The sequence below is a fragment of the Prinia subflava genome, chromosome 2, assembly GCF_021018805.1.
Source record: "Prinia subflava isolate CZ2003 ecotype Zambia chromosome 2, Cam_Psub_1.2, whole genome shotgun sequence".
NCBI lineage: Eukaryota > Metazoa > Chordata > Aves > Passeriformes > Cisticolidae > Prinia > Prinia subflava.
The window spans coordinates 84735309-84754773 of NC_086248.1; the positions used below are offsets into that span (position 1 = coordinate 84735309).

At 46.0% G+C, this 19465-nt stretch overlaps 1 protein-coding gene across 3 annotated transcripts in view; it reads left to right on the plus strand.

Annotated features, from left to right (window-relative positions):
- LOC134547184 (uncharacterized) overlaps positions 1-19465 on the plus strand; it is a 60285-nt gene that overhangs the window by 32084 nt on the left and 8736 nt on the right. Inside the window, exon 4 of one of the 3 annotated variants that reach the window (XM_063390843.1) lies at positions 11274-11327. The exons of 1 other annotated variant lie outside the window; for it this stretch is intronic. In XM_063390843.1, the coding sequence (XP_063246913.1) occupies positions 11274-11327 (54 nt within the window). The remainder of the gene's footprint in view (positions 1-11273; positions 11328-19465) is intronic. One more of the 3 variants, XM_063390844.1, reaches the window with a different exon arrangement.

Consider the following 19465-nt stretch of genomic DNA (forward strand, 5'->3'; position numbering starts at 1 on the left):
ACTGAGCTGATGGTTTATTTCCAACTCTTTGGAAAGTGGATCTTGATGCAGACAATGGAGTGGCATACTTGAGGGCAGCAGTTCTCCAACAAGTGCTTCATGCACAGCTCTGAGGGTTGCTGTGCTCTGCTAACAGCTGTTTGGAAGGGCAGTGATCTGCTTCTGGCTCTGATGATGCCTCAGTGTCCTCACATAGGGGAGTTTCAAAAAGTTGGCAGAAGTGATGTGTATCCTGTGCTGGTACCCATGGACAAGTAGAGATGCTGAAGCTCACTCAGCTCAGTGGAGTGTCCAGGGAGAAACACTGATTGCTGAATTGGTTTTGTTTCTTGCACTGGGGATGGTTCCCTGGACCAGCTTTACACCATCTCAAGCCATTTGCACCTGTGAGGATGTGAATGAAGGGATGCAAAATGGTATCAGAATCTGCTAGTGCTGAGCAGTAGCGCTGAAGGGAGCTCTGCTTAAGGGAACTTCTTGCTTAAGAGGAAGGACAATGCACCAGGCAGGAGATCCCGGCTCCTCTGAAGTATTTGGAAGCTGTTCACATGGGTACAGGCCTAGGCCAGCCCTGTCCAAATTGGTAGGTCGAACTCCATCACAAGTTCTGAGTTTCAACACTCAAGCACCACCTGAGCAAGACCCTGTGTGCTGTGCAGTGTTGTGCTGAGAGGCACGTGTGGGCAGGCCCTGCTGCATGTGGGCATGGGAGAGCAGTCTCCAAGTGCAGTCATTAGTTATGTTCTGCATAAATGGATTAGCTCCCTGGAGTAAGAGGCCTGTATCCTCTTAGCTGGCTAGCTGCTTCAGCATGTTCCCTTGTCACTGGTGTGTAAGTGAGGTTCAGTGGGGAAGAGGAGCAGGGGGACAAGTAGGTGATTGGGTGGGGAATGTGGGAACAGTTGGCTTATGTTGTCATTTCTCTCTGTGGTGGTTCGTGTTCTACTACTCCCAATTCACGGATGTCTATTTGTAGGCAAAAATGCTGTCTCAGGTTTGTTAATCATCTTCTGGTCTCCAGTTTGTAATGTAGTATTTGTTTCTTTTCATGTGTTCATGCCAACACATGAGATTTCCCAAACACGCGTAGTCATGTGAAAGGAGAATATGCTCAAAGGTTTTGCAGTGCAGATGTGATACATGTGTGTGTCTTGGGAGGAGGAGAGGGACTCTGTTGCCCTGTGTTCAGAGCCTAAGCAAGCCCCATGGCTTGCGATGCTTGCTTCTTTAAGACAGGCTTGTTTTGGCTTTCCAAAGCTGTTTATGTAGTCAGTCTGCTTTTGGCTTTTTCAAAGTTTCCCCACTGTCCATGAATCCAAGTTCTCATCTGAAGATGTGGCGTCATGTGTTTTCTGCTTGAAGTTCCACTTGTGAGTGCTCCCAGCAGCACCAGATGAACCCAAGGCAAGGGTTCCCGCAGGGTGATGTTCTTTGCACTCAGCTGGAGAGCGTGGGAGGCAATTCAGAGCCACCTTTTGAGGTTCCTATCGTGAAGATCCAGGCCACTGACAAATCCTTTCTTCATTTAGTGCAATGAGTATATCTCATGTTGCTCTATTTTTGAGAAGCTCCACTAAGATTAATCCTCTGGCTAAAAATCTGGCTAAAAAAGGTATGTATTCCAGGTTCTCCTCAGAGAAACCCACTGATCTCCACTGAATATTTTCTCTGGTGGACTACATAGATTTTGTGTGGGTTTTATACCTCCTGAAAAGTTCCTTGTGCTAACTTTAGAGCAGGGTTTTGAACTAACAAACAAGCATCTAAGTCCAAGAATTTTTACTTTTAAACACAAATACTTCAAATGAACATCTAAAATATTCTGGTTTTGTCAAAACTAGGAAGAAATGGGCTTAAAAATCTAGATTTGAAACCATTTTGAGCTGGTTGTTTTGGCCTATTTTTTCCTTTTGCCCTCCACACACACATCTATCCTTTCATGTGGCAAACCTGTGGAAGCATGCAGTCTCTTCTGGAAATCTGGTGTTCCACATGCTTGGCTGTTCACTTTGTTGCTGGTGTGCACAAGGCCCTGTGGCATGCACAGAGCATTTGGAATGTCTTGTAGTTTTTTCAGTTACCCGAGGGTAGTGTAAAGGCACACATTTTTAACCCTGTGTCCTCTGGGTTTGGAGCAGCCATCTGTGGACTCTCTTCCTCTCCATGTCTCTGTAATGTCACAGCTGACAGGAGTTAGTAACTTTCAGTGATTTTAGTATTTTTCTTCTTCTTTCCCAGAATATACAGCTCTGTGATTTTCAGAGCTCTCTCTGTATCTCCCTGCTTAAAGGGGAACTGTGTTTACTCTATTGCCTGACTTGTGTTGATGTCTTAACCCTTTCTTGGGGCACTTGGGGACAACATTTAAACAGCAAAGGGTGGAAGAGTGTGGGGCTGCTTGTTTCAAGCCCCCAGCACTGCCATGTCCCATGTGCTGCAGCAGCAGTGATGAGGGTAACAGGATGAAGCTGCAGGAGGCAGTGTGCCTTCTGCCCTAGCTCTGCCTGAAGCAAAAGTCTGTGAGGAGGGAGGGCTTTGGTGTCGTGTCCAAGCCAAGGCCTCAGTTAGAAGTGAGATAAACTATAGAGACATCAGATCATATGTTAGACTAGACTGGACATTCCCTGTGGACAGCTTTGGAGCCAAGGCCAGGAAGGAAGGGAGGAAGCAGTCACGTTGGTCGCCCTGAATTAAAAGCTTTGTAAGCTTTTTCTCAGGAGCTGCTACCATGCCTGCCAGCTGCGAAACTAGACCCCCCAGTCCCCTCCTCCTTTCACAGACTCCAATGAGCAGGAGGGGTAAGCTCAACATTTGAACTTTGGTAGCTTTGGCATCTGCAGATGAGTGATGGGGAATTAATGAATCCTGCCCTTTCTTTACATTTTTGTTACTCCTCAGGTGCTGGAGTTTTTGGTCAGGTCTATTTCCTGCACAAATGGAGCTTTACATTTTTTCCAAGTCTCAGTGAGGGATTTGGGGTTGGCATGGAGTGAATAGATGAACCATCTGATGTACCCTGCAGATCAGCAGACTCAGACTCTGCCAGACCAGCAGGGAACGCGGCTGCTGAGCCAGAGATGTTCCACAGTGTTCACTTTCTCCATCCCCAGTTTCCAATCAAAGGGCTGGTGGTAAAAGTACCAGGGCAAATATGGCCTGTTTTATCTGTTCCTAAAGGGACAGGGCTTTTGTACAGGTCCAGAGTATATCTGGGAACTGCATGCCACAAAAGAGACAGAGGATCAGTAGAAAACCAGACTCACCTACAGACAGGCAGACAGTCTGTTTGCTTAGACCACAACTGTGTGAGTAGGTAGCTGTGTTTATGTTAGCTGTGGCTCTAGTGTGATATGCAGGGAAAACTTCAAAAAGCAGCCTGTAATTTGAATAATTCAATCTGTTCTCTGGGCCTTGGGAATAGCGGGAATTCAGATGTTCTGCCAGGTGGCAGACCTTGCTGGCCAGACTTCAGCTCACTCTCTTCTGTAGCAGGCATTGAGCAGGCCCAGGAGCCTGGTGCCACTCTGCAGTGATCACTTGCACATCGCCTTTCTGGCCTGCAGTGCAGCTGGGCTGTGCTTATTTAGAGAGCAGTTACTGGTGGGACTGACTTGCTGTTTTGCCTATTTCTATTTGCTGTAGGCTCTCACCCATTTCTCATCAGCAGTGATAGCTGAGCCCTTCCCAGCAGTGCACAAAACGAGGTGATTAATGATACCATGTTGGAAAGGATTTCGGTGACCACAGGAATTATTTTGTTTGGGTTTTCATGGTCCACTGTTTGCTGAGTGGACCAATGCAAGTCCTTGCAGTCCATCTTTTTTGGTAATGCCTTGCCTGGCTTTTTTTTAAAATTTGAATTTGTTCTCAGTGATCACTTAATAATCAGCATGTCCTTTGCTGTCCAGATGCACTGAGCTGTCAGTGTTTGCACTGTGTGGAGGCTGTGGATTTTTGGCCCTTGCTGTCAGAGGTGTTGTCTGGATAACTGAGACTCCCATCTTAGTAGAGATAGGAGCCCTTTATGACAATGTTAAGAGTGTTGATGTTTTGAAGGAACTTCAGATGGACTAAGGATAAATGAGGCAAAAAAAGCATGAATGAGTAATTCAATTGAATATCAACTAGAAATAACTTTCAAAAGAGTTAAAGAGGCTTTTCAGGATGTTCCACAGTATCACCACAGCTTAGTGTTTGGATGCTGGGGTTTGTTTCTATAGGAGGGGACTCTTGGCCAAACCATTTGTGTTGGCCTGTATTTTAAAATGCTGTGAGGCTGTTAAACTTCTGATGGAGAAGTCTGGAGACTGTGACTGATGATAACAGTAACTTAAAGCTGTGGCTGTACTACAGCCTTCCAGTTGCTGTGCTGCTTCAGGGGCTGGGCAGGGAGCTTGTGTCTGATACAAGGATGCTCTGGGTAATGGCTTTGTACCCCTGGGCCCTGACAGTGGGTGATCCCCTGGCACAGGGCATCTCTGGTGGTGCAAATGCAGAGTACCCTCAGGTGCCTGCTAGGAAAGCTTTGCCTCCTGGTTTGTCTGCCAGTTTAAGTCATGTTTGCCTGGGAGCCTGAGCCTGGATGGGGGTTAGTGTCAACTGGAGTTGCTTCAGCTTAAAAGCAGTAAGGAGGAGCCTGGGACTTATTTTGTTTTCTGTACAGTTTTTGTACTGCAGGGCTAAGAGATGATGCCCATGTCCTAACAGCACTTCTCAGTGCCAAGGAATTAAAAAACCCAGTCCAAAATCAACCTACAAATTAGCTTGATTTTTTTTTCCCTTGTTATTCTCCTGAACTTATTGGGATGGCAGACCTGGCTTTGCTCCTTTAGAAAACTCATCACTGTGCTGGTGAAAGGACAGGAGCCATGGCCCTGCTTGCTCGTGGCCTGCCACATGGGCATGAAGCATTGTTCTCCTGGGTGCAGGATTTTTCTAAGGCACAGGGCACTGGGCTGTGATGTTTAAGCCTGAAGGTGCACAGAGCTGTTGGCTTGAGAAAACACTGAAAGCGTCAGCCTTTCTACTGAGCTGTGTCTGGGGCTGTGCTGGGCATTCACATCTGGCCTGTGTAAGCACATTGCCTTTGGGGGTAGCCGATCCCCCTCCTTTAATTCAGCCTGTGCTCTGAAAAGGCCTTGCTGGATTGCTCTGCCTCCTCAGGAGCAGAGGCTGCTGCTGGTTTGCTGCGTGTGCCTCCCCGCTCTGCTGGCAGCAGCTGTGGGCCTCCCGCCCTGCGGCCCCAGCGCTGTCACGGTGCCACACCGGGGACAGAGGTGGGACCCGCTCAAGCAGAAGCTGCAGCCACAGCGTGCTGCACAATGGCCACTCTGTGCTGCACCCTGACCTCATCTGCCCACTGCGCTGCAGCTGGACCCTGCCCCGCGCCTTAACCCTCTGCAGCTCTCCCGCCCCAGCGGCGCTGCGCTAGAGGACAGGCTCTCTGTTAATTGCCATTATCTCTGGCTGCTGGGGAAAGCTGCTCCTCCTGGCCCAAACCTGTCTCTCAGGGCAGTTAGGAAAGGAGATGGGCCAGGCTCTTTGCTCTGAAATGCCTTCCCAGGGGAGGAGGGCCATAGGGCTGTGCTTCCCTGGCTGGCTCACTGTGTGAAATGGGATTGGCATCAGGCTGGAGCTCACCTCTAGGCATTGCCTCCGCACCAGCATCCACTTCACCTTGCTGTCCCAAGATGTGTCTTACTGAGTCCCTTCAGTCCTCTGCTCAATGGGCCATGGAGCTACCTCCCTGCCTTGCTGTGAGGCAATTTTCTCTATGCACGTTGCATCACTGGGCATGGTTTTTCCCTTTTCATCAGCCCTTTGCACACAGCCTTTGCTCTGACTTAGAGTGCAATTTCTCCTCACACTGTACTGTTTCTTCTTTCAGTTCTTTTTTTTTCTTTTGGTTTTGAACAAAGTGAGAGACATCATCAGTCTCTGTTTCTGTGCTAGACATGCAAGCTTGGTCTGCCGCCTTCTTCCTGGAAGACTGTGGATGCTTGGGAAACTGGCTTGTAGGGTTAACAGCATAGAAGTAAAACAGGGGTTTTGGAGCTTAGGAGGCTGTTTCTGAAAATTTGGACTGTTTAAACTTTGTATCCTGTCAAGAGCCTTAAGATGTCAACAAGAAACGTTCATACCTTTAAAGTGCATTTGTCTTGTGGAGGGTCATGAACAAAATTAAAGAAAGGCAGACTTCTGGCCTGCTTGATCTTCTTTGGACAGTCTGATCTTTGAGTAAAATTAAAGCACAGTTGCTGAATACAGATTTTTTTTTTAAATTTTGACATCTCTTTTATTAAGCAAGTGAAAATCCCTGCAACATTCTTAAATTGTAACAAGCTGATTGTATATCAGTATGTAGTATTTGATGAAGCGTGTCATTAAATGTTGAGTTATATTAAGAAACTGAGAGTTCCTGTGCTCTCTTGCTTGAAATAGGCTAAACTAGTCTGAGAAAACAATTAGTCATTAAACTGCATCCAAATCTGGATAGTCTCCTAAGTTTAAAATGGTGACCAGATAATAAAATTAAATAAATAATAGCAATTAACATCCCCCCTCCCCTCTCCCACAACACTAATGGGGAAAAGAGTTGCTTTGTCTTGTGGAGGTAGTGAAAATGAAACTATTCTAAAACCAGAAATGTGTGTATAAAAAGCAGACATAAGATAAAAAGGGCTTATTAATATCAATGTAAAATATTTTGCCCTGTATGCTGGTTTAAGAGTTTGTTCAGACTCTTAAACATTTGAAAATTGTGATGCCTGTCTTTAAACTGCATTGGCAGAGTTTTAAATTACTTAGTTTTGAACTGTTGAGGCATTGTGACATAAATTCATTCATCCTGGGGATGTCACTATTCTTAGAGTGATCTTGCATTAAGAATGCCTGTATTTTGATTGTTAATATATATTACAGTCATCTGGATGGTGTAGTTTGTATAGAATAGTTCTGTGGTAGCTTTTGTGCATAAGCAAATGCAGGCATTCACCATTTCCTTCTGGGTTAGTTCAGAACTGCTCAAGTCAGTGTTGGAGGACTTGGAGCACTGCTGCTTAAACAGTTGGAGGTATTTCCTGTAGCAAGGCTGGACAGGGGAGCTGTGCTCCAAGAGAAACAGGGCTGGTGGCTCATCTCTGCTCTGATGGGGGGATTTTGATGTGGCACTGATGTGCAGCAAAGCCAGACGTGTGGCAGATCGGGTTCATCACCACGTTTCATTTGGTGAATATGTGACACTGTTATTTCCAGTCCCTGCAACTTTCTTTTGAATCCAGGCTCAGGACTGAGAGAGTCTCTGGGTTGTGAGCAGGAGGTGAGATTGGTGGGTGGGTTCTTGGGCTGAACTGATTCTGTTGCTTTCTGGAGGATTAACCCTAAAGTGTTTCAATTCAGCTTTACTTTTAGAGCAAGGCGTAACTCTTGTATCTTCAAAAAGGCTTCAACATTTCCTTTAGTCATGTCATTTCCTCCTTTTAGTAGAAGTCACAGTAGATGGCAAAATAAACTTCCCTTCGTGCAAATAATAGTGCTCCCAAGCTGTATTTTTCAGCTCTGATGTCAGCAGTTTTGTCAGAGAGCAGCAGGAAAGACTTTTTAATTGAAATAGGGACACTGCCTCTTCTTCCATTTCATTTTATGCAGGTGGAAGAAAGTTTTGGAAACCCTACCCTACGGTTTTATTCTCAGCTCTGCTACTAATATCCTCCATGACCTTTGACAAATCTCTGCTCTGCTCATTGTCATAACTCCCAGAAAATAGCTTGAGGAAATAAAACTGCACTTTCACATTCGTGTAGTAGTTAGGAATGATCCCAGGGTTACTAAACTGAATATGCCACCTTTCTTATAGGCTGTTTCCCCTGCTTTAGACTACTGCAAGTCATGTAGCCAAATAAATGTTATTTCAGCTCTGCCTTGTGTCTGTGTAAATCAGAGTTAATGAGTTGCTGCATCTCATGGTTGGCTTGTGACGTGGAGGTCTCCAGAGGGAGGATGAGGAGAGGCTGCCGTGGAAAGTCCCTGGCTGTTGCTAGGCAGCACTGCATTTCAGCTTCCCTGTCCGAAAGTCTGCACTCAGCTTTGGCAAGAAAAGGGAAGACTGACGGATGGAAAACCATTCAAAGATGGCTTGACTTACTTTTTGTAACGCATGCCTCTCCTGTGCTGGGTGCAGAAAACGTGTGGCTGCAAGTGAGGTGGAAGCAATTTGATTAAATAGAATAACATTTGATAACTTGCCTTCCATCTATTCATTCTCAGCTGCAGGATTATGTGGCTGGCTTGCTCTCCTTCTCTCTCCCTCTCCCTGTTTCAGATCTTACTATGATGTGGGATCTGGAAGCTGTAAGAGTGCAGCACAAGTGGTCTTGCTCTGCTTTCAGTCTAAGTGGAAAGAAGAGAACCTAACAGTTCCAGGGAGCTCCATATGCTGAAGTTTATGCTCCAGTTTAACAGCCTGTGGATGAGGGGATGTCATCTTTTTATTTTTCTACTAAGTCCATCAAGAGGAATGCCAGGAACAAAGAGGAAACCCAAAGGAACAGAAATTGTTATGTAGGATATCTTGCTCTTGCTGCACAATGAAACCTTTGCCAACTGTAACAGTAGAGTAACTAGTGGTAAGATTCTCATATAATTAAAGCTTATCACAACAGCATCACTGAAAGAACACTTCTATTTTCTAACAGAAGAGTGGGATTTGGGATACAGCTGAGCACTTGAGTTTCTCTTGGAAGAGTCTGGCTTGTTGTCCATCTACCTAAAGGCTTCAAACTTTTCATTCACTCCTTGGTGTCATCTTGTAATTCCTGTCTCTGTTGGTCCTTCCTATATGTTTTAATACAAGACCAGCATAGGAAAGTATCTTGCTGCCTCTGCTGATTTGAGTTGGGAAATAATGTCTTTTGTTGTACGCTGATGAAGTCACTGGGGGGCCTGTGGGTGTGACCATGCTAGGCATTTCATCCCACTGGACTGTAATGGAAGGTGTTGCACTTGCTCCTTGGCCAACAGAGCTCAGTTTTTCCCCTTTCAGCTGAGGATTCAGTGGTGCTGCTGCTGAGGCAATAAGAATTTTGTATCACAGCCTCACTTCATCCTGGGGCTTCAGCCAGGTACTACTGTAAAGCTCAGCTTTACAGTAGCCTGGGGAAGCTGAAGGTCTCACCCAAAGTCAAAAAGCTTGTAGTCATATGGAATGCAGCAGGGTATGTTCTGCTCTATCAGCATTTTTCCCCTAAAGGATGGTGCTCAGAATCTCGACTCTTGAGTCTCACTTTCATTGCTCAACCCGACTTTGTCTTGCACATTTTATCCCACCAGTGGGCTTGTGGCTTGAGCTATTTACCCTACCATTCCTCATCCCACCGGCCAACACTTCACAGCAGCTGGAAGAAAAGGAGAGACCAAAACTTCGCAAGACCTCACAGCTCCTCACTTTGCCCTTCCTTGCACCCTAGGTTTTGTCAGTGACCTCACAGTAAATACCAGCCTTACCACAGCTGCCCTGCAGCCTGGCTGGGAGCTGAGTCCTGCAATATTTTATAGGAATTCCCAAGATTACTTGTTTAGTTGGACTGCCATGGGCTGGGCTAGTTCAGTTTAGCAGTTCCCTTTATTTCCTGCCTGGTTTGTGCAAAAACCTGTTGGATCCTTTTGGGTTAGAAACCTTGGAGCTGTGCTGTCAGACCTGGGACCAGAGCAGTCAGGCATGGCTACTGTTGAGTCCTTTGAATAATGGAGACAGCAATAGGATCCACCTGCTAAAGGATTAACAGAAAAAGCTCAAAATCCTTGCAGCACCTCCCTCTTCCCCATGCATGCTTGGATAGTGAAATGCACTGTCCTTGAGTCCCAAACTGTTCATGTGAGTTTCAAAGTGGGATGTGACTGGATTTTAGATCAAAGAGGCTGATGTGTGTAGACATGCTGGGTGGATCTCCAACTCCCTCTCCAAGTTTTGGGCAGTAATGTGGACTGGGACTGCAAAGACGTGCTTGTTGGATGTAGAGTGGCAGAGGGCGGTGGAGGAATGGGACTTTTTCCCACCTCCCAGCAATACTTTCTACTGGAAAAGTAATAAATACTTTCACCTAAGCACTGACTTCAATTTTGGGGTGTTGCTTTTTTTTCCAAACTGTTTTGGAAGTTGTTTGTGTGTTTTGGATTTTTTAAGCTTTTTGAGTTTCCAAGCCTCCCTGCACTGTGTTGCTTTTGTCTTGCTTTGTGCTAGAGAAAGCAGAAGGATTACAAACAAAGAGAGAAAAAAGTCTCACTATTTACCACTCTTATTGGTCAATGGTGGGATGTCTTTCTACTGCCTTTAAGAATTTCATCTGAAAAACACTTCAGTTGCTTTGTAAACACATGTGAGTGTTTTCCCATATTTCACACAGCTTTCCAACTAGAGAAGTGTTAAAAACAGAACCTAGGAAAATCTTCTATTTCTTCCAAAACCTGGTGGAGAAGGTTCTTCCTGACATGCCTCCCTCACCAGGTTTTTAAGTATGAAAAATGTAGATGAAGTATTTTTTTTAATGAAATAACTGTTCTCTTGAAGCCTTGTTTTTCCACTTGGGAGTTATTTTGTGACAGTTTTCTGAGGGGAAAGAATGATTTTATTCACTTGCCAGCTTTCAAAACATTGTCTCAAACCTGGGATATAACCTCAACTCACTCATTTATTTCTGTAATTTTGCAGAGTAATTGCTGGTTCAAGTATATACTGTTTGCTAAGTTGTGTGATTCATGTTATGACAACCTTAATGACTCTTGCAATATATGGCAGACATTTAGAAATGCAGGCAGGTGCTTTTACCTTGATATTTTCTTTTAATTCTAAATAAATAAGCATAATGAAAACATCTATTAAATAATGGGAACATCCACATTTACATGAAATTAGACAGTTTTTCCTTTGGAAAATTCACTTGCTTCAGGGCAAAGTCTAACCACTAATTTATGGAAATTAGGAATAAACTTCCTTTCAGGCAGTTGTTCTATCTCTTTCCTTGAAATTTCTTGTATGTTCTTTCAAAACCCAGGGTATCAGCCACTGCCAGAGGACTCTGCAGGCTGTGTGAGACAGTCTCAAATTAGGTTGATTGCTTGCTGGCCAACTTTGGTAATTCTTTATCTTTCATATCACACTTAACCATCCATCCGTCTTGTTTCAATGAAATGTTGATTAGAAGGGACTCCTTACAATATCCCTCTTCCTGCTCATCCATGCTATTTCTACTAATCCCTGGATTCTACTTCTCTTTCAGAAGATGCTGCTCAAGAGGAATTGTGGAGTGAAGACTAGAGTAATTAAAATTCGTGTAAGTTGCCCTTTTCTGGTGCAGTTCCTTCATCTTTCCACATACACCTAATGTGGTGATTCTCACTGAACGTCTGTGTCCAGAAGATGATTTCTGGAGATTTCCTGTAGCTTGATCAGATGCATAACAAATGTTGCTAGTGTGGAGTATAGAATGTAGTTGCAATTTAGGTTAGGTGCTGACAAGGCTAATAATACATTGTCTTTTCCATTTTGGAGACTGTGGTTTCAAAGCTTCCTTGGTGTAAAAGTCTACATCCCTTGCTATGAACTCACACAGCTGGTTGGGTGTCATTTGGATCCTTCTTGGCCAAGTGGTGTTTGGTAGGGGTGAGAGGCCTGGTAGGTAGCTGGGGAAAAGGGACTGTGCCTGCATAATGCACTGGTGTTTGCAGAACCAGATGGGATATGGGACTGCGTGATGACAGGTAGAGCTGCATTACTTGGATGAATTTTTAGCTGAGATGAAGCTGCAGTGTCCTGAGCCTCTCCATGCTTGACAGCCTGCATCCCCTATCAGGTGTGCTCAAGTCTTGTCTTTGTAGATTTTGTTGCCTGCATCTCAGAGTTTTTTCTTTAGCAGCACATTCCTGGATTCCTGGAAGCCAATCCCTGCTTCCTTTGTGGGTACTTTGTCTTTCTTTTGGTCAGTGCTGTATGTATCCTGGGCTGAATCAAAGAGAAATGTGACAAGTAGGTTGAGGGAGGTGATTCTCACCTCTGCTCTGCTCTGGTGAGTCCCCCCTGGAGTGCTGCATCAACCTCTGGGGTCCCTGACTGAAGAAATACATGTAACTGTTGGAGCAAGTCCAGAGGAGGGCCATGAAGTTGTCAAGAGGACTGGAGCACCTTACCCACAAAGACAGGCTGAGAAAGCAGTGGTTGCTCTGCCTGGAGAGGAAAAGGCTGCTTGTATCACCTTCCAGTACCTAAAGGGGGCTGTGAGGGAGCTGGAGAGGGACTTTCCACAGGGGTGTGTAGTTATAGAACAGGAGAGAATGGCTTTAAGCTGAAGGACAGTAGATTTAGATTAATTTTGTGAAGAAATTCTTCACAGTGAGGGTGATGGATGAGCTGGAACAGGTTGCCCAAAGAAGTTGTGGCTGCCCTATCCCTGGAAGAAGAATTGTGGTCAGGTTGGATGGGTTCTGAGTCCCTTGGTCTAGTAGAAGGTGTCCTTGTGATGGCAGGGATGTTCAAACTAGATGATCTTGAAGATCCCTTCCAACCCAAAACATTCTAGTATTCTGTTTGTGACCTTGCACGTTGTCACCAAGGCAGGTGTACCTCAGTCCACGTGATCCTCCATGTTTGTGATACAAAAACAGATTGGGGGAAGAAAACAAATATCATCCATGATGAAGCTGCTGTTTTCACTGCTGTGTTTTTTATAGCCTTCCAAGAGGGATGAATGACAGACCAGGATCCTTTCAAGGCTTTTACCTTGCCCACAGGCAGTAGGAACAATGCCTTTGTGTACCTAGAAGTGCTGCAGTTGATAAGCATGCTGTTGGATGTCCTTGCCCATCACTGCTCTGGAAATGAATTTGGTATCTGGGAGGAGGAGGAGGAGCAGGTAGAGCTGGCTAGAGCCTTGTGCGGAGCTGGGGGTGGTATTTTTCTGACTTCTCAAATGCCTTCTGTCAGGGCTCTTCAGTCCTGTCTTCCTGCAGCCCCACAGTGAGCCAGTACTTCTGATTGCACAATGAATCCTGATCTCTTATGTGCTTTCATGTGCTTCTGCCTGGATTGTTTTCAATATTTGTGTCCTTCTGTGCCCCACAAGCTCTCCCCAGACTGTGCTTCATGAACTCTCGGCAGACTGTGCCTGTCTTCCAGACCTGCCAGCTGTCTAATCCTGCTGCAATGTTTTAGCACATCTTGTTTATCACCTTCCCTCCTGCCTGTCCCATTCTCTTTCACTGGGTTTTTTCTGGGTATCTGTCCCTGGACACCACCTATTTCCAGTGGTGCTTGATGATGGTTCTCTAGTCCCCTGGGTTTCAGTGATGCCTCAGTGAGATGGTTTCCTGACACTTTAAGCTCATTATTGTGGCTTACTATTGTGCCCCTGGAGAATCTGAAAGGAGAATTATCCCTTTGCTCCTTAAGCCCATGTCAGCTTGCAGTAAAGTAAACAGCTGAAACTGAGAGCACGCTTTTCTGACAGATGGCACAAAATCCGCTCTTCTCTGGCCAGCCTTGCCAAGCTGGGACAGTGCCTCTCCACCTGAGGCACTTGTGGCTTCCATAATAGCATGTGGTACTTCACAGCCTCTTGCTGGTCTGCTGTGGTGGCAGAGCTGTTAAGTAAATGTGCATTTTTGCCTCCGTTTTTTAAGTGATTTTGAATGCCCACTTTTGTGTACCAAGCTGAGAAAGGAAGCAGCAGGTCCCTGGCAGAACTCTCTGTTGAAGAGCCTTAGCTCTGGAAACAGCTGAGAGAGGTCAATACTTCTGAAAGACAGTGCCATGCTCTCATCATATAAAGGGAAACCTCAATCCAGCCAGCAGGACATGCCTGGCATGGTATTCCTTCTCAGTGTTGCCCAGCAGCAGAACAAGAGGTAATGGGCAAAAGTTGAAATGTAAGATATTCAGGTTGCCCAGAGAAATTGTGGAATCTCTGTCTATGGAAAGAATTATGGTGTGCCAGGATGCAGTCCTGGGCAACAGGCTCCTGCTGTGACCCTTCTTGGAGGAGAGTGTTTGAACTCAGCTATCTCTAGAGCTGCCTGCCAACCTCAACCCTTCTGTGATTTCTGGGTCTTGTCCAACATTCAGTAATGGAGTCAGAGCACACTAGGGACCTAAGTTCTATTGGAAGGGCTATTCTGAGGCCCTACTGAACGTAGCCTTTTGCTAAGAGTGATAGAAAATAGCAGGAGGCAAGGTGGGAGGCTTGGCTCTGTGTTGCTGAGGGTCTGGTGGCACAGGTTCATTGTTGGAACCTGTCCATTGTGATCAGGGTAGAAGAAATGAAGGCAGATCTCACAGTGATAGGTTGATGAGCAGGAGGAACCAGGCAGCTGTCTGTGTGTCTGAACAGGAAACATCACCATGTGAACCACTTTGCTTGTGTCACAATAGCACTGATGCACAAGTGTTCCCGTTTCAGCTCAGGCTCTTTCTGAACTGAGATGGTCACAGATATCCAGACAGTGTACAGCTGGATGAAGATGCAGTGAGTGAACTGATCTGAGGAGCAGGGAGGATGTCTAGGGGCTTTTGCCAGGGATTTGAAGCAAGGATTCTTGCTTTCTCCCTTCCGTTTTCCTGCTGCTAAACAACTTGTAGGAGAAAGGATCATGCTTATTCCATCTTGTTGAGGACAATAATGACAGTGACCTTCTAATATCATCAGTGAAGCATTTTCATCCTGTTCTTGTAGAAATCAGTGTCTCATGTAATACCTGCTTTTAAAAAAACCCTCCTCCTGGCTGATACTTTGGTTGCTTTGACATCTTGGGGCTTTGCTGGTGTGTCAGGGTGCAGGGTGTTGTTTTCTCATGCATCATTATGGCTATTCCTTCCTCTGTCTTCTGCCAGAAGAGTCTCCCGTGGGAAGGTGAGGCAGAGGGGCAATGTCTTTGCCCTCTGGCATGGAAACACAGCTACAGCCTTTCGAAATGTTTGTGGTCCTTGGGAGTCTTTCTTAAGCAGGTGACCTGGGCTGGGTTTTGCTGCTGTTTTACACTAAGGTGTCACCTTGCTGTTGTTTCCTGTACTTAAGTTTCCCAAAGGCCAGCTCTGGTGGTGATCAGCTACAGCCTTTCCACTCACTCAGCAGTTCTTAAGTGGGATGATGGGATAGCGATAGTCTAAGAACCTAGACTGATTATGGAAGAGAGATTGATAACCTTTTCTAACGTGCAGCAGCTCAGTTTGAAATGTTATGAAAAGCAGCTGTGAGAGGTGGCAGCCTACAGTGAAGAGCAAATAATATTAAAAAAAGAAAAAAAATCTTGCTTCTGATCCCACCCAGTAAAGGATAATGGAACAATCATCCCCTGTGGGCAGGTGAGTAGAGATAAATTAGAAGTGACAGCATGTACATGAACTATGGATTTGTACATAAGAGGTAAATGTAGCAAAGCTCATGCCACTGCAAGCTCAAGGGGAGGTGTTGGCCCGTGTGGGTGTTGCACATGAGCTGGGCAGTGTGAGTGTGCAGACCTGGCCCCTGGTGCCCCACAGTGTCAGCCAGTGTCATGTCTGTGGCTGGCAGCAGGGCACTGGGGGAGGGGCACACACACCTCGTGGGTATTTTAGCATCCAGAGGGCGTTTGCGTGGCGGGGTGTGTTTGCGATGGAGACGCTTCCTCGGCGCTGGAAGGAGGATGACTGTGTGACCATGTGCTCGTGGGGTGTAACCAGGCTTGGCCAGCTCTAAAGGCAGAGACCTGTCTTCCAGTGTATCCACAATACCAGCTGTCTTCAATTCTCCCGGCCATCTTGGGATGAGGGTTAAAAGTCTGTCATTTATTCCTGTTTTTCTTCTTCCTTGACAAACTTCTACATGCAGTGTCTGAATGGGATTAGTGGAGCTGAGCTTATCTTAACAGAGTAGGTGGGTAGAAGATACCCAGGGGCTTACAAGTTATGTCTCAAGGATCTTGTTGGGGCTGGCAGAAAGGAAGGAAAGATTTCAAGGCCAATCTGATAACCTGGCTGATCAGAGAGATGTTTTCTGCTATGTAAAAATAAGAATTTTAAATTGGAACATAAACCTCTTGTGCTCTTGCCTTGATCTTATCAATGTTGAGAACGCCCTCTGCTTGGACAGGGGCCAGATCCCTCGAATGACTTCCCTGTCTCTTATCTCTTACTCTGCATCCTAAAAGGCCACTGCAGAAACATGCTGGCTTTTCTTCTGCTAGGACAAGGGACCTTTTCAGCTTGGAGCTGAGCAGGAGATATGCTGGCCAGAGCCTTCTGGGCAGATGCCTGAGCTATTCACAAGTGCAAGGCATACCAGGTGACAGAGTAGTATTGGTGCAAGCCTCTGGTTCTGGCTGTGCAGCACAAAGTAAAGATTTCTAAAAAAATCAGAGGGTTCAGTGTGTGTATGCATATATATATATATATATATATATATATAAACACAGATGTTGCCCCTTCCATCATAGGCTCCCAAGGAGCTGTGCAACCATTTAGCATTGGATGCCTATAAAAATGCAGATAAATACCATTATTGCCATTTCAGAGTGAGTTACACTGAGAAACCAGCAGAAAGTGTGACTCACCTGAAGAGAGATAGGATGAGGAGAACTTTGTGCCATGGTTCTAGAGCTATGTCCTTATTCATACCATATCATGAGTATAAACAGCTCAGGCAGCAGAAATTCCAAACTGCAGCTTGCTAACAGTTTCCCAAACCTTCCTGGTTGTGTCTAGTATGTGACTAAGTGCCTAAAGCTGACCCTGATCCTGGAATCAACAATGGTCTCCCTGGCCAGTCACAGCCTTGGATTACTTTATGGTCAGAAGCCCCTCATGGAGATTTTGGCCTTCCAGTGTCCCCAGTGGTGTCTTGTCTCCAGTTGATGGGCATGCCTGTGCTGAGGAAAATGGAGAAGCCCCTCTGCTGTGTGGGAGCATGAATATCCCTTTGGGTGTCCTAGGCTTCTCCCAGCCCAGCCGCTGAACTGCCTCCTGAAGATGATAGTTGGTCCTGGAGAACCCTAGCCCTTGTTCTGAATAATTCCTGACAAAAGATTTTGTCTAGAGTTTCCTTAGTGTGGGGAAGGGTTCGGTGTAGCCAAGGGAAGAATGCCTCTGTTTGTTAAAAACTACTCCAAATATCTGGCTTTTACTGGATTTCATGGCAAAGGCTAACCAGCCTTCAGCCTGCCCATAGCAGGTAGAAGTGGGACTGTCATGTCTGTCTTCTCTTTCCTTAAGGATAAGAACTTTTATTGCTTCCTGCTTTTCATAAATTCCTGCCATGTATGCACTTGCACCTGTTGAATCATGTAAGTGCCCACAGAATAGACTTCGTGGAATAACCAAGAGCTCTGTAATCCACACAGCACCATGAAAGTAGCAAGTGGCTGGTGAGTGAGGAGGCTGACTTCCTATTTTCAGCACTGTTCCTGCTCTGTGGCCTGATGTGGGTTGTGGGTCTGGTTTAAGAATAGGGGAGGGTGGGGAGTGGTAGAAACAAGCTGCAGCCCAATTGCTTCTGGGAGAGAGCCTTGTGTGTCAGTGGTGGCTACGGCTAGTGTCACTGTGTGTTCTAGGGAATGCAAAGTGGCAAGACATGTTTCACAGAGAGTCACTTAATGACACTCATTTAATGACATCTGGGTGATGGAGCAGAGAGAGAAAGATGTAGGGGATGGCACAGGGTCACAGAGAGCCACTCTTTTCTGTCAGAGCTTCAAGTCCAAGGTGGCTGATCAGGCACATCTGCTCACTGCATCCAGGCCCACTGCAGCTGCTCCTGCACCCTTTTTGTTCGCGTGGCTGTGGGAACCTGGCACCCGTTGCCTCTCCCACTCCCTAGAGCTGTGATCCTCTTTTCCCACACACCTCTCCCATAATGCACCCACTTCTTGCGCTTGGCTTCCACAGCTGGGGTGGTTTGTCCAGAGGCAAGCACACCATGTCAGCATGTGTTCGCAGCCTGCTCATGCCAGGCTAATTAATCCTCACTTTGCAGGTTTAATTTGTGTACCCTTCAAGTCAAAAGCAGCGTGCTGCTCTGTGCCAGCCTGCCTGGCCAGAGGGAATCTGCTCGCCCTGGCCTCATGCAGACTGGAAGCTGCACACGCCCAAGTGCGCACCACGTGCGGGCTCTGTGGGAAGCAGCATGGTACCTGGGGTTCCTGGCCCCAAGGGAGGACTGTGAGGCAGCTGGTGTGATGTCTCTGAGAGGAGGGTGTTCCTGCTACACAGCAAGGGCTGGAACAGGGAGGGTGGAGAGGAAGGAGAGGGTGAGGTAGTGTCACTTGTGTACAGACCAAAACTAAGGACTCAACTCAGATGCATTTGAAGATTTACCGCTAGATTGTGCCTTGCCTGTGTCTGTTTGTTGGGAGCTACTCTTGTGCCTCCCTCTTCTCCTGCTCAGGCACATGCAAACCCTGTAGTGTTTGCAGGAACTGCTGCAGGTATGCAGGAAGCACAGGCAATTTCTTACCAGAAGGAAAAAATGTGGTTGCAAGACACAGCTCAATAGTAGGGAAATACGGGTTCATTCGCCTGTTTTTGTAAGAGATTTGTTTTGCCTTCAGAGCATGATCTTTATTGAGACCCTGGAGTTCCCCAGCTTGGCCAGAGAGCAATGACAGACTGCCCCTCTGAATGACCCATCTGTCCCTTTTATTTGTGCAGCCTCTTTCCTTCAGGTTGTCAGGCAGGCAGAATCAAAGCTTGCAATCAGCTTTGTCAAAGACATATCTAAAGATGTGTGAGAGAGAAGAAGAAAGGCTTATGCTGGTGCCAGCAAGGACCCAGAGCTGAAATTGGCTATTTCTGCTTTTGGGCAAATGACCAACAAGCATCTGCTAGGCCCTTTGAAGTACCTTCCAAAAAGGTTCAGTGCTGTCTGTCTGGTGGCACCTCTGTGAGTCTGGTAGTTGCCACCTGACAACTCTGCACACACATTTGCAAATGTTTGATTTTTATAATTTTTTTTACCCTTTCTAAGAGGAACAGTGATGTGTTTGTAAACCGTTGAACTGCGCTTTGCAATGTGGTGGCATGGAAAGAAATAGGTGTTAGCAGCCTTATGCTGGTGATGGCAGACAGGTCTTTCACTATTTTAGGGGAGGGTGACAAAAAACATAAAACAGTGCTCACTGCAAAGTTTTGGGTTCCTTGTCAGAACAACATTTGGAGATGACCTTTTCTTGGAAGAGAAAGGAAAAGAGCAGTCATAAAATGAAGCTCTGGCATGGTCTATTTTTTAACTATTCTTTGAAATAAAATTTTATATGAACTTGAGACTGGAGAACAGACTTCCAGGAGGAGAGGAGTTTGCCTGTGAAAGGTTCCTCCTTGAGCTGCTCCAGATCTGTGACTGGAATAAATTGTTAGAGACCCTATCAGAGTTAATGAATAAGCAGTTAAATGTGAATTGTTGCTCCACTGGAGGAGCTGGTCCTGTTTGCCAGCGACTATTTCTTGAAAACT